At 40.3% G+C, this 13,218-nt stretch overlaps 1 protein-coding gene across 2 annotated transcripts in view; it reads right to left on the reverse strand.

The window, feature by feature from the left end:
* Window positions 1-228: 228 nt before the first annotated feature.
* The window catches only part of CSGALNACT2 (chondroitin sulfate N-acetylgalactosaminyltransferase 2), a 31,414-nt gene continuing 18,424 nt past the window's right edge, over window positions 229-13,218 (reverse strand). For both annotated transcript variants that reach the window (XM_038140203.1, XM_038140204.1), the window contains exons 3-8: window positions 7,246-7,462; window positions 6,641-6,742; window positions 4,882-5,060; window positions 3,200-3,294; window positions 2,028-2,109; window positions 229-869 (exon numbers count right to left, since the gene is read on the reverse strand). In XM_038140203.1, coding sequence (XP_037996131.1) covers window positions 577-869; window positions 2,028-2,109; window positions 3,200-3,294; window positions 4,882-5,060; window positions 6,641-6,742; window positions 7,246-7,462 — 968 coding nt within the window. In that variant the 3' untranslated portion in view covers window positions 229-576. The remainder of the gene's footprint in view (window positions 870-2,027; window positions 2,110-3,199; window positions 3,295-4,881; window positions 5,061-6,640; window positions 6,743-7,245; window positions 7,463-13,218) is intronic.

A 13,218-nucleotide genomic window follows, 5' to 3' on the forward strand; every position in this document is an offset into this window, starting at 1 on the left:
TATTCAACCATGTCAATGTCTGTTAATCCAGCAAATGTGGCACCAAGCCCTTGCTGTGGAATCAGCACCCTGCACAGCTGCTGTACCGGTCAGCATGTCCATGTACCTTTCATGGTGAGATTATTTCTCCACACCTTTCTCTTGTTTCTACAATGGAGTCTAAGTATAACATCCTTCTAAAGTCACAGTGCAGTGAGCCATACAGACTGAAAAATATTCAAGACACAAAAGATTTTTTTCATTTAATTCTCAAAAGAATGCAAATATCAGAACAGAAATGTACCACATGGATAAGTGTTGAATTGTACATTCCACAGATTTTTCCAGTCGATACTGAAGACACTTTCCTTGAACTACATATGCCATCCAATTTAGCTGAGGTGCTTGAACTCACACGACATGTTGGCAAGAGCCCATCAGTCAAAGGATTACTCGGAAAACAAACACGAGAACCAAAAACCCTCTAAACTCTTCTTCACTGAAAAAGAGAGGCACTGCATTTGTAAGCTGAATTAAGGCTGTAGAATGCTGCTGGTTCAGTGTGAATTGGAAGTCACCGGGCGGCCCGGGGGGCCCTCAGCCCACGGCCTCGCTGTTAGTCCTGTAGGCCTGCTTGCGGAGGTGCGCCTCGATCTCGTCGCGGAACACCAGCATGCCCAGGTGCGAGTGCGACGCCTCGTTCATGGCCTTGGACTGGATGCACATGCGGTACTGCTCGGGGGTCAGCTCGTCCGCACAGTGCTTCTCGTGCCACAGGTGGAACAGCCCGGGCACCGGCGTCCTGATCACCATCAGCTCGCCGTGCAAGTACTTCCTGTAGAGGTGAACATCCTCGCCGCCCCAGCCTTTCACTTCCAAGTCAAAACCCCCTACAAAAACAGAAATCGTTATCTGGGTACTCGGGCAAGAAGAGCAACACTTTATGCCTAACGTGCTACCAGATCTGGCATGACATTCCAGAAGTTCTGTAGCAATTAACTAAGCTTCCCATGCCATGGCATGCCAATTTGAAGGACAGGAGCTTCAAGGATACCACATCCTTTGTGGTGGGAACTGCCCAGGACACAGATCTGCTGACTTCAGAAAGTCTCTTAGAGCAGCATCTCCAAATTGCATTATGCATGACATCCCGTGTGACAGCTGCAGAAAACTGTAGGCAGACCTCACTCGCTATGCTTTTGAATTATTTTCAGGAAGCATAATGGATTTTAGCAGCTGGAAAATGAAGCAGTCATGGCCCGTATGAGAAATCCTCTCTAACAATGCCAGCAATTACTCCACAGGTCACAATTCAAAAGGCTGGATTAAGGAAAGGAACATGGTTCACCATTTAAATTTCTCTTGTTTTTCCAGGACCACAGTGAAGAGCAACCCAGGCTCTTGTACAATTTCAAAACTCCAGAATTCTGAAGTCTTCATTTAGCACTACCATACAGATGGCAATATGACTGCTCTTAGCAATCAGCCTGCATTCAAGCCACCAGGCAGCACGCAGGGCTGTGTCATTACATCTTCTGGCAGACTTACATCCTCTGGCAGACTATGCTCACCACCATCTTCCACATTTCAGCACACCAAGTTGTTCTCAGTTTTAAGAACATGCCACAAGGGGGGGCAAAGCACATTGCTAAAGACTCCAACAGCTGTATTCAACTTCTCTAGGTTATTTAAAAGAAAGGATTTGAATGCTTCTTGTCTATGTGAATGGCTTGAGTGACATGTTTCTTAAACTTGATTCATTTGCTTCAGACAGACACAAAGTACAAAAAAAAAACCCCACAAGTATTAAACAAAATTCTAGAATGAAACATTTCTACTAAAACTACTGTGTCTTTTAATACACTCAACAGATGGGACATCAAAATCCAGAAAAGCTAATTTATCTCATTGGTCAAACTTGTCAAGCAAGTCTGACTGCTGGGCTTGGGGAAATAATACTATAAATAAATGTATTACTTTCCTGTTGTTAGGTAAGACCAGAGAATCACTTTTTAAACACAAATTTTTTTTCTTTAGTCTCATCTTACCAACAGTCAGAAAGTCTGTCCGATATTGACAAGTCATCCCAAAGCCAAAATCCCTCCAGAAACCAGAATCCTTCTTGTGTACCTGCAATTTTAAACCAGTATAATTTTGAAATGCACAATACAACCAAGGAGGTACATTGCACCTGGTTTTGCAGAAAGCTAAGCTCTTCCAATCATTTGTTCAGGGCAGGATGGAGCATAATAACACTTCTGGTATTTCTGTGTCATGCACTCATGTGGGGCTTCCCAGTGACCCGCTGCTCACTTCACCCTCTGCCCTTCAAATTCCACTCAACCTCACTGCAGTTTCCACAGCAGTTTCTGCTGCACCACCTCGATTTTCTATGTATCTGCTCAGACCAAGCAGTAAATTAGTCCATGGCTAAATCATCCGTTCCCAACACTCCATTTCCTGCCCATCTTCTAAGGCCACATTTGTCTCTTGATCAGATATGATGTGAAAAGTAAGCTTTGTGATTGAAGTCAACAACCACAATACTGTTAAGCTTAAAAGAGTGAACAGAAGAGCTGTCAGGCAGGGGCTCACTCCTCTCTCAGCTGTGATTATCCAAGGCTATATGCAAAACCTTCCCTCTGGCTTTCAGCAGGATCCTTGCAAACAACATAGGGAATGAGGGCTATTAAGTTTTTCTTTTAGTACAGCTCTTTATTTAATACAGTATGAAGATATTACTCTCTTCTTTTCCTCCTCTAAACCTGTCCATCCAGGAAGTCTCTGCTGCAAAACCCAATTTCATCCATGCAGTCTCTCAAAAGAGAGTCACACTGGACACATCATTCAGAGGTTTTCGCCTTTCAACAATGCTTTGTTTGCTGGAACATAAGATCAAAGTTGCTGCCATGCGATGCCTCCATCCTCCTAAAATACTGGCTTGTCAAGCCAGAATAAGCAGCAGATCAGAACTACCTACTTCATTTGGTTAATTGCAGTTATTTCTTTTAAACTAGCTGGAACCCCAAGTTTATTCAAGAATGAGTTTTGTACTGTTTGACAAGGTTTTTTCTAAGCCCTTTGCCCACAATGGAGAAAACTGTTTAGATATGCAGTGCCAAAGGTCGTTAAGATATACCAAACAGACTATTAAGTTACACTTAATTTTGTTTTAATAAAAGCACACCTAATTCTACCCAGAATAAATCAAGCTGCTTACCAATTGCTGCTCCACAGGAGGTGGTACATCTTGATTGGCATAGACAATAGCAGGATTGTAAAGGCTGAATACCACAGGATAGAAAACTTTTTTCCCTGGAAGTTAAAAGATAATTGTTACTCATTGTGGGCATGCTATCTGAAGGCAAAAAGAATCCACAAACACTCTTTTAGAGTGTTATTACCTATTAGGCATTTCCTAGTGGAAGTAAATAAAAACAAGTTCTAGCTGCTAAGATTTCCCACCTAGGAAGCCCGTAATATCCAGTGGGGCAGAGCCCTTAGGATTAAAAAAATACATATGTATGCATATGATACATATTACAATTGATTTACATATAGCTATACATGCTTATATAAAATATTAGATATCTCAGTATCGTTCTAGGTGACTGAAAAATTCCTACAATAATGATATGCAGTAAAACTAAAAATAATCAAATCAAGTAACACCTTGCATTGTTGAGTTGTATGAATTTATCTCTGTCCACAAACATGTAAAAGCAGGTACTGCCAGGATATCCTGCAAGGGCATCAAGCATCATGAGAATCCTGACTATACTGAAAGCTCCAGTTCTGTGTCTCTTACAGAAGCCAGGTAAATATTTTTCCACAAATGTCTTGCATCACCAGTGCTGCAGAAGTATTGACAATAATACACAAGAATATTCACTATCTTGACTTGTACGTGAACTCTGAAGGAGTGAGCAGCATTTTCAGATCTCATTTGAAACCAAGGTGAAAAACTGCCAGTATGAATTTCAAGCAGTCTTTTGAACTCTCTTTCTTGTTAAAGCTCACAAAATACTCCTCTCCAAAATTTTTTCCACTATTTATACAACTTGTTTCATGAAGAACAGAGACAGACAGAAATGAGAGAAAAAGCAAGAAACAGAACCCAAATATCTGGCTTCTGAAGAATTTTCTTGCCTGCTTGTTAGGTGAAGAAAAAACATCTATTGATTGCAAATTGACATTTGGAGAAAATGGTGTTTGACTGCAACAAATTTGAAACAAGAGTAAGCATTTAAAAATGAACCCAAACACAGTCTGACAGGAGGAGGTCTTCAGCAGCACGCTTGCTAACTCAAGAAAGCTTTACGCTTCTTGGCAGAAGCTTGTAGAACAAGCAAGCATCCTACAAACTTAGGAAAACAATCAATATTTCAGAGCTTGGGATGGAAGAGTGGAACACTAGCTCAGTCTCCACAAGGAGCACACTGTAGCTGTACTGAAAACCATTCCTTTGTGACATGTCTTGGCCATACATGTGTGAGAAGAGATAAACCAAACTTGTTAGAGATTTCAGCATAACAAAAATCATCTTCCACTGTAGAGTGGTACACTGAGTTTTGTCATACAGATTTACATGCAGTTTAATTGCTAAGGCAATTAAGCTGTCCAGTTTTCTTTCAGACAACTGAATCTGAAGAAAACATGAAAATTGTACACTGTACAAAAAAGACAATGTGTTCTTAAAACAAGCTACACTAAGGCAGAAGTTATTTCTCGTGTATATTACTGCATTTTGTGCAGAGAGTGATTGGTTTTCCAGATTGTGTGGTACTGAATAAGCTCCACCATTCTAGTTGAGCTTTCCTTGTTTTCTATATGCTCAGCACAGGTCAGCTGAAGTCAAGCAGGGTGACAAGGGTCCCTTCCAGCCATACTAAGGGAACATACCGGGCTCAGCATTCAAGCGGCAGCTGTTGAGGAATTCGGCTGTGAAATAAACATCAACATCACAGAAGAACATCAGGACCTCGCCCTTTTCCCAGGCTCTGGCACCCATGTCAAGTCCTCGGCCTCGGTTGAATTCCTCATTCAGAGAGACAAGCGTGTAATTGTTGAAGTCAGTTTCTCTACAAGAAAAAACAGAGCCAAACCCAAAATAAATCTGTGGGGAGGGGCAGAGAGACCATTGATAGGTTTTTTTAGCATTTTACAGGAATTTCATTCCAGAAATTTAAAAACAGTTATATGATCAGAATGAGAAAAAAAAATCTATTACACTTAGTTGTCTATTTTAATTTTAAGCCTTGTAAAATTATAGAAATCAGTCTTTGTAACTTCATGTTTAATCATTCAGACAGATTAAAAGGCCTTTTGTTAACTGACATGAATGAAAATGCTCTCTTGAATTACAATGGCATCTAAAATTTGTCCCCACAAACCAAGAAGTCCTGACCAACAGAAATATCTGTCTTCACTAACTCAGAGAAGAGGGCAACAGGAAGCCAGAGTCCTGGCATCACCAGACTCATGGGGCAAAGGCCATCTGTGTGACAGTGCCACCATAGCCCAGGCACTTTGCTTCTCCTCACTGTTTACCACTAGCACACATGCCTGTACTCACAGCAGAAGAGGGAAGGAACAGCCAAAGGAGACTGGAAACACACTCAGAGAACATTTTCAAGCAAGGTTAAGTGTCTATTTCAGAGACACTTCAGAGGACAATGCTTGAAGAGAACAAAGTGAGGATATTCAACAGTAGCACCACTAAAAAGATACAGAACCAGGTAAATGCCCAGTGAGCCTGCAGCACTGACTCGGTGCTCTGAGGGACACCTCACAGGGAGCAGGGCAGGCAGCAGAGGCCTCAAAAATGGATGGGTACAGCACACAGCAGGTGCTAGGGAGACCAGCAAAAAAAGCAGAAATTCGCTCCTCCCTTCCTCCAAGACACCCTTACATGTCAGGCCAGCTCTCCATCACATGCTCCAAGCTGGTGACAAAGTAGCCTGTGCCTAGTCCATGTCATGTGGAGGAGCCTGGCCAGCATCCTGACACAGGGATCAAACCAGAGCTCAAGGAGAACAGGCTCCCAGCTCAGGGATGAGTGCAAGAGCTAAGGTGGTGAAGGAGCCCCTTGGCTACAGGGTGAAGGATGCTGACACCTGTCCCATCTCTCTGGAACAAAAACCATAAATGACACATTTGTGAATTTTACATCCATTCTAATGTAATGCTACTGCTGAGACAGCCATGATGAACTGTGCTTAAAGTTATTTTACAGCTGAGACTAAGTACAGGCCTACTTTGACTACTACATTCTCTTCCTTATAATTTAATAAAATTGTTTCTCCAGTGAGGTAACTATTAAAATGCACATCACTGTTCCAAAGAACTTAAACTCTAATCAGTCTGTTAGCATGACTGAATATCCACTGCAAAACTCACTCCTGTTGTTTTTTGGACTGTCAGATAGAAACCTCAAAGTCTTTTCTGGTTATAGCTTGATTTTTAGTAATCTTCAGGAAACTTTTGCAACCTAAGCTGTAAAATGGCAACCATAAATAATGTACAGTAAATAATAAATTTCCTAGTAACCTGTAAGGAAGTAAAAACTTTATTTGGTTTATTTCTTCATTCTTTTTAAAAAGCTGTTTAAAATGCCAATCAATATGGGTTTCACTGACTGATGTTGGATTGATATACTTACCTAGCTACAGATTCAAGGATGCTTTTTACTTCTGATAGACCATCTTGACCAAAGTACACCACTGTGAGGTGAACACGCTTATCTTGATGAATACACACATCCCTATAAGCACAAAGATAGGCTGATATTAGTAATTACTTGCAACACAACAAAAAACTTCAGGTACTTAAAAAGAAGTACTACTGCATTAAAAAGAATTAGCAGATTGAAGTATTCTGGTTAGTCATCAAAAGATTTCGAAGAAAACAAGAAGAGATGCTTTCCCCTCTTCCATCTTCATCTGAAGGTTCCAATACCTTATTTCATAAACAGGCACTCTACAACTGATGCAAATACAAAAATTATGTTCAAGATCATCTGTGTCCAGGTTCACAATGACCCTGACTTTTGGTCATTTTGCTGCAATTAGAGAATCTCTTAAGCCCTTTTAGAAGGAATGTTTTCTCCATACAGTAGGTTCAATTACAAACATCCCAAGGCAGTTGCACACAATGTTGGAATCATTAGCTCTGTTGCAACTCAACCAGAACAGGAATTCATTTTGAAAAGAAAACAAAACACTGAAAATCAGGAACACAGCTCACTATATAATCTCATGCACCTACCTAAAGTTTTGCATAAATTGTGCAAAAGCCTCAGTTCTTCCAGCAAGAGGAACAATAACGTTAATGATCGATCTAGAAATATCGACTGTTTCACTCTTCACTTTCATGAGGGGTCCAAAAGGTCGGAACAAGGTGACATGCCTGTACTCCATGCCATCCATCTTCTTATAAAACAGCTCATACTGTGTCCCCTTATCTCTTTCTGTACGATAGTAACCTGAAGAATAAGTCACATAAGTAATATGTAAAGTCAAAGACACCAGCAGTTTTATTTCAGACACACTGGTTTTCCTTAGAACTAGAGAAGTGAGGGCAAAGCTTCTGGGTTTCTCCTAAAACTATGTGAATTTCCTCAAACTGTTATTGATCACAGTCACCCTTCTACCATTTTAGGTCAGACCTGAGAAACAATCCCAAATGAACTCCAGCTTCCCCTGCTTCTTAGAGACAACAGGTTTCATGGTCCTATGCCAATAATCAGCTATTTACTAAGGAAAAGGATGGCTGAAATCTAATATTGCCTGTTCTTAAGCCCTTCAGTAAGAATCTAGGTCTGAGCTAGTCCACAGTAAAATCTGAGATCATCTGGCCAGTAATCACCACAAGAAAAGCACATTTTGTTCTGTGGGCAGAACAAATGACAGTAACTTGCTTGATAAAGTCTGCAAAATCTGACATGTGGCATTTAAACAAAACAACTGTGCGATAATGCTGGAATGCTTTTAAATTGTTTTCACTGCTGACCAGTAATTAATGCTTTCTATCTGATAAATAAGTGGTACTTTACTACACCCATAGTCTTCCAAGGACATAGGCAGAAGCTTTCTATGTGGCTGTCACACTTTAGGACAAAAGTGCTAGTCCCTCCAGAAACAGGACTATTTGTTGAGAGATATTTTACTCCAAATGGGTAGAAAAAAATCTGTCCCTTTCAGAATATGGTCCTTTAACTTAAGGACCATCAAAGAAGGAAGTTAAACCAACAGACTCTAATTTTACACCACATAGAACTGAGGCTCATCTGTAGTTTTGACCCTACTAAGCTCTTTGTTGCTAATTCCATATCTATGCTAACCTGAGAGTAAGAAATGATGACAGGAAAAATCCTCCAATAAAAATGCCTTATGTTCATCCCATCTCTTCTCTGCTCTCACCAGCAAGGAAAAGATGTATTATTCTGAAGAACCATAAGCTACACCATGAAAATGGCATTACATTCCAGTTAAGTGGCCACCCAGACCATAGAGAAAGTTACCAAGAGCTGTGTGTTCCCAAGTGTGATGCACACCCCTGCCCTAACACAATGCATTTCCTTGCACCTGGCTGCCCCGAACTGCCCCTTCTCCAAGCCAGTCTCCTCAGCAGCTGAAATCCCACCCAGGCCTCCCACCCAGAAAGCAGCTGGTGGCAGGCCACAGAGCAGACAAGCCATACTGGCGACACAAAAGGTTCTTTTGTACCCAGCATTGATATTGTCCTGTTTGTTTTGGTTTTTTGCAACTGAAATCAACACCAGACAAAAATATGCAAAGGAAGCAGCTCTCAGCCTTAGAGCAGCTTGGGTTTGACTGTCTCAGGAACCAGAAAGGGATGATAGAGCTTTGTTTCTCTCCCTGGGCCCAGGCAAGTATTCTCCACGTTCTCTTCCCTTTCAATACAAGAAGCAATGTGCACACCACCTTGACCTAACTTCTTTCTCTATATCCCAGGTTCCATTTCTAAAGAAAGGATCTTGTCCCTAAATCTACCTCTGTGTTCCTCTGCTCCAGCCTCCATCCCAAACCAAACAGTTTCACGCACTGTTCCCTCCTTCTGCCCAGTCTCTCTTACGCCCCTCCCACGCTCAGCTCTGTAGTCCAGCCTGTCTTGCGGACAAGCACACGCACTGGCAGACCCAATGGACAATGTGCATGACCACCACAGCGGGGCTGGGGGACACATGGAGCAGCAGAACAAGCTGGTCCATCACACTGGAAGTCAGTGATGACTGAACCTCTCAGCTGAGAGGCTTTCACCCTTTGAACAAAGTTCTGCAATGCTCTCCTTGAAGAGACTGAAATTCACATTTATGCTTTTGTCAGCACAGAGATACTTAAGAGATGCCCCACATTTTAATGCTTATTTTCAAATCATTATTAATTACAAGCACTGAAAATGGTGTTTGTACAAACAATGAAAGCCCACAATGCTGACTGCCAGAAGCAGCACAAGATTTTAAATCCCTCTCAACCCCTTTCCATTCCAACTCATTGTGCTGCACACTCCAGCACTGTAGGTTGAAAACAGCACCTCGGTTAATGGAGTAGCTGATGCACCACGGTGCTCACTCATCATGCTTTCACGTAACAGACAGCAAATACTTTGTACCAGGACTCCTGGGGAAATTAACCTTCAGTATTTTATATTTTATTATTTTCTATGCTATCCAATAGCTGTTTACAGATAAAATTACCATTTACAACATAAGTGAAGTTTTTAAAAGCATACCAGCTGCCAATAGCTTATCTTAAATGATAAATTTAGATGTCAGTCTATAACAGAAGGCTGAAGTACAGAGTAAAAATCTCTGGACTAATTAAAAAAAAAAATTAAACTAAAGCAAAACCCACTGCTGTAACTTCATAAAGACCTTAATATGCAAATTCAAATCCAACTAGTGCTGAGCCAACATTCAATTGTTGAAATACAAGATTCCAAACTTTTGAATCTCAACATGCTACTAGAGTCACATTTCTTTTAAATAGTATGTACTCCTGGAGTTATTCTCCTTGCTGTGAGCTAGCTTCTGTTGCTAATCTACTAATTTGAATACTTTTATGGGACTAAAGTTTCTATGCACAGAAGCCAGATTTCAGAACAGCCAGAAAAAGAACCCATATCTGGTTTACTTAGTGTATTCAAGTTTTTAACACTTGGAACTGACTCATTTAATAAAACCTGTTATCTCACCTTGCAACTAGCATACACTGGCTGCCATCCAAAAGAGAACTCCACAAGCAAAGAGGTAAAAAGCAGCAGAAATAATTTAACAGTTGCTACTCCTAGTCCACGAAGTTTTACTCCCTTTGCAGAAGTTCTGCTTCTCACCAAACAAATTAAACATAAGAATCCTGGGGATCAGTTACTATCAAAGCCAAAAGGCTGTTCTTTTATTGCCTTGAGTACTACTTGCTTTACAACTACCAGGAAGTGTTTGGTCTATGGATTGAAGATGGATTTGGTTCTTTTGGTGTGTACTAGTGTTCTCCACAGTGGCCAGCGGCTGGTCTTATGCAGCACACAGGCAGGGAGCTGTTTGCATGACAAACAGTCCACACTGTTTTATGGATGGCAAGCACTTGGAAGCTTGCAGCATGGGAATAAAGGATTTTTACATGCCAAGGATGGGTGAGGAGTCTTCCTTTTCAATGATGACCTAAAGAAAGTTTCCTGACTTTGCCCAGTTTGAATTGGAAACGCAGAAGCAAGAGAAATGGACCCAACAGCACAGCCAGACATCCAATAAATAGACCTTTATAAGTGATTAGCTAATTGCCAATTAGCTTCTGAAAACATGCTAGTGCTTCTATTTTCCAACAGTTAATTTTAAATGTTTGCGCAATGGAAGAGCTTGTAATCTCTTGATTAAAAAAGCCAATTACACTGATAAATGTAAACCCAAATAAGCCAGTTACACTGATAGTGAAGTGTGTCCACAAAGGCTCCTCAAGGCTTCTCTATCACCATTCAAGACTCAATGTCACACGCTTCTGGAGAAAGGGGACAGACAGAGGTAATGCTATTATCTCCTCTGAATTACTCTCCATTTCTCAATATTATCAAATACTGATCTCAAAGAAATCTATTTTTAATGGAGGACTATCTTAGAACATGCAGTTCAGCAATTAGGACCATTAATTAGGTCCATTGCTCATAATCCTAAACCCATTCGTTTGTGAAAATATGTAAAATTGCATCTTTTATCCTCTCTAGGGATACTCTTCATCCAGGGGGAATAGGATACACTTGTTCCTCATACACTTCAGATCTAATGCAAACACTAAGAACACAAAAAAAACCAACTTCAAAGGGTTTCTCAAACTGTAACTGTACAACAAGAATTTTTTTAGGTCAGATTTTTTGTTCTGTTAATATTAGAATTCTGGAAATTTCATTATGGGTTGCTACAAAGGAAAACAGGTATAGCAAACAGAGCTGAGAAATTTGCCCGTTTTCTCTTAATCGGCAGAGCAAGTCAACTGAGCCTTGTGAAAAATAATTTCAAGTTTTCAGAAAGTATCTTCGTAGCTGTAATATACACTTAGAAATCTTTTTTTTTTTTTACTTAGCGCTATTGCTCAAAGCCTGCATATAACCATGGTGTGGCTGTGACAGATCTGCCTTATCAGAATTCCAAAGCAGATTTGGATCATCGCACTGTCTTGCAACACTAAAAAAGTAACATGAGTTCAGGAAGCACTTGGCCAGAGTGCTCCCTGTGGTGGGTACAGCTTCCTTGCATCACCAGCAGAACACAGAACATCTTTGTGCAGGGCCCACAGAGGCTGAGCATGCAGCAAGGCAGCTGCAAGAACAGTTAAATCGAGGAGACACAGCAAAAACGCAGAGAGGCAACAAGAAAGCTGGCATCCATCAGCATGCATTTGGAACTTTTTTGGCCTGCTCAGTTTTAAGAGTAATAAAAATCAATATATTCAGACTATCACGAGTATTATGGGCTAATTAAGTGTATTTTTACAGAAAAAAGTTTATTTAGGAAATTCCTATTTTTAAAACAGAAAGCAGATAGATTTTAAGTTCAAGTTATTAGCTTTAGTTGTCTCAAGTTACTCCAATATAGATAAATCCTAAAACACAGTAAGAAAAAAAAATCTTGATTTTTTTTTCAAATGAAGACAATGATACTTAACTGACTGGACATCAGAGGCAACATAAATTCTGGGGAAGAACTTCAGACATGTTCAGCAGACATTAAAAGACACCATTAAGTAAAATCATCTATAAGAAAAGATACTCTAAACTTACTTAAACAGTCATCAAATTCTCTAAAGAGAGAGCACCTGAAAGTACGTACCACAAAAATTTACATGGTTCAAAGTTTAGTCTACTATTTCACAAGTCTAGGAAAAGAGCAGACATAATTCCTAGAACCAAAAATTGACCTATATAAAAATTGCCTCTTGAGGTAACAAGCTAGAAGGCTTCAGAATAAGAATTTCTTGTAGCACAGTTTTGTGGGTTTTTGTATATAGATATGCAGTAATTTTGAGGAAATAAAAACCTGCAGGTCAGAAGATAAAATCAACTTATCTATACTGAGCACAAAACATGATGGTTATATATTAACCATGTTTTCTCTTTTGTCTCAGAAGTGAAAAAATAACCCACACACCAAGTTTCTCAGCCTCCAGTTTCAAACTGCACAATACTCTAGAATTTTAGTCACAAACCACTTATTACAAAACTGAAGACAATGTAGAACTTAAATTACTTGCTTCAACTGAAGCCAACTTTAAAAAACTGTTTCTCTAAATGAGCAACACTAATCCAGCAACAATACTGATGTGCTCTTAAGACAGTTACAGGACCTGTTCTGACTTCAGCTGATACACCAAATCTGCTGGGCAATTTGATCCTACCAGTTAAGGACAGCTTAAGGGACTAGTATTTTACAAACAGAATGGCATCAGCTTTCCAACTGCACTTCCATCAAAAGGGGATGCACAGGCAGAGTGCTAGAGCCTGCTTACAGGGCTGCAGGGCAAGACACCTGTGTGTACCAACACTGGCTGGGTCTGCTTCTTATCTATGACTTCTGGAAAAACAGGGGTGGGGAAAGATATGCTAACATTCAGAAGATGCCTTTTGTTTTTTTTTGCTGGCTAAATTAGCCGGTAGTATTTGCACATAAAAACCCACAGAATACCCACACAACCCACAACTTCTGTCTGAAAAAAGATACTAATAGATCTA

Source organism: Motacilla alba, chromosome 6, assembly GCF_015832195.1.
Source record: "Motacilla alba alba isolate MOTALB_02 chromosome 6, Motacilla_alba_V1.0_pri, whole genome shotgun sequence".
Taxonomy (NCBI): domain Eukaryota; kingdom Metazoa; phylum Chordata; class Aves; order Passeriformes; family Motacillidae; genus Motacilla; species Motacilla alba.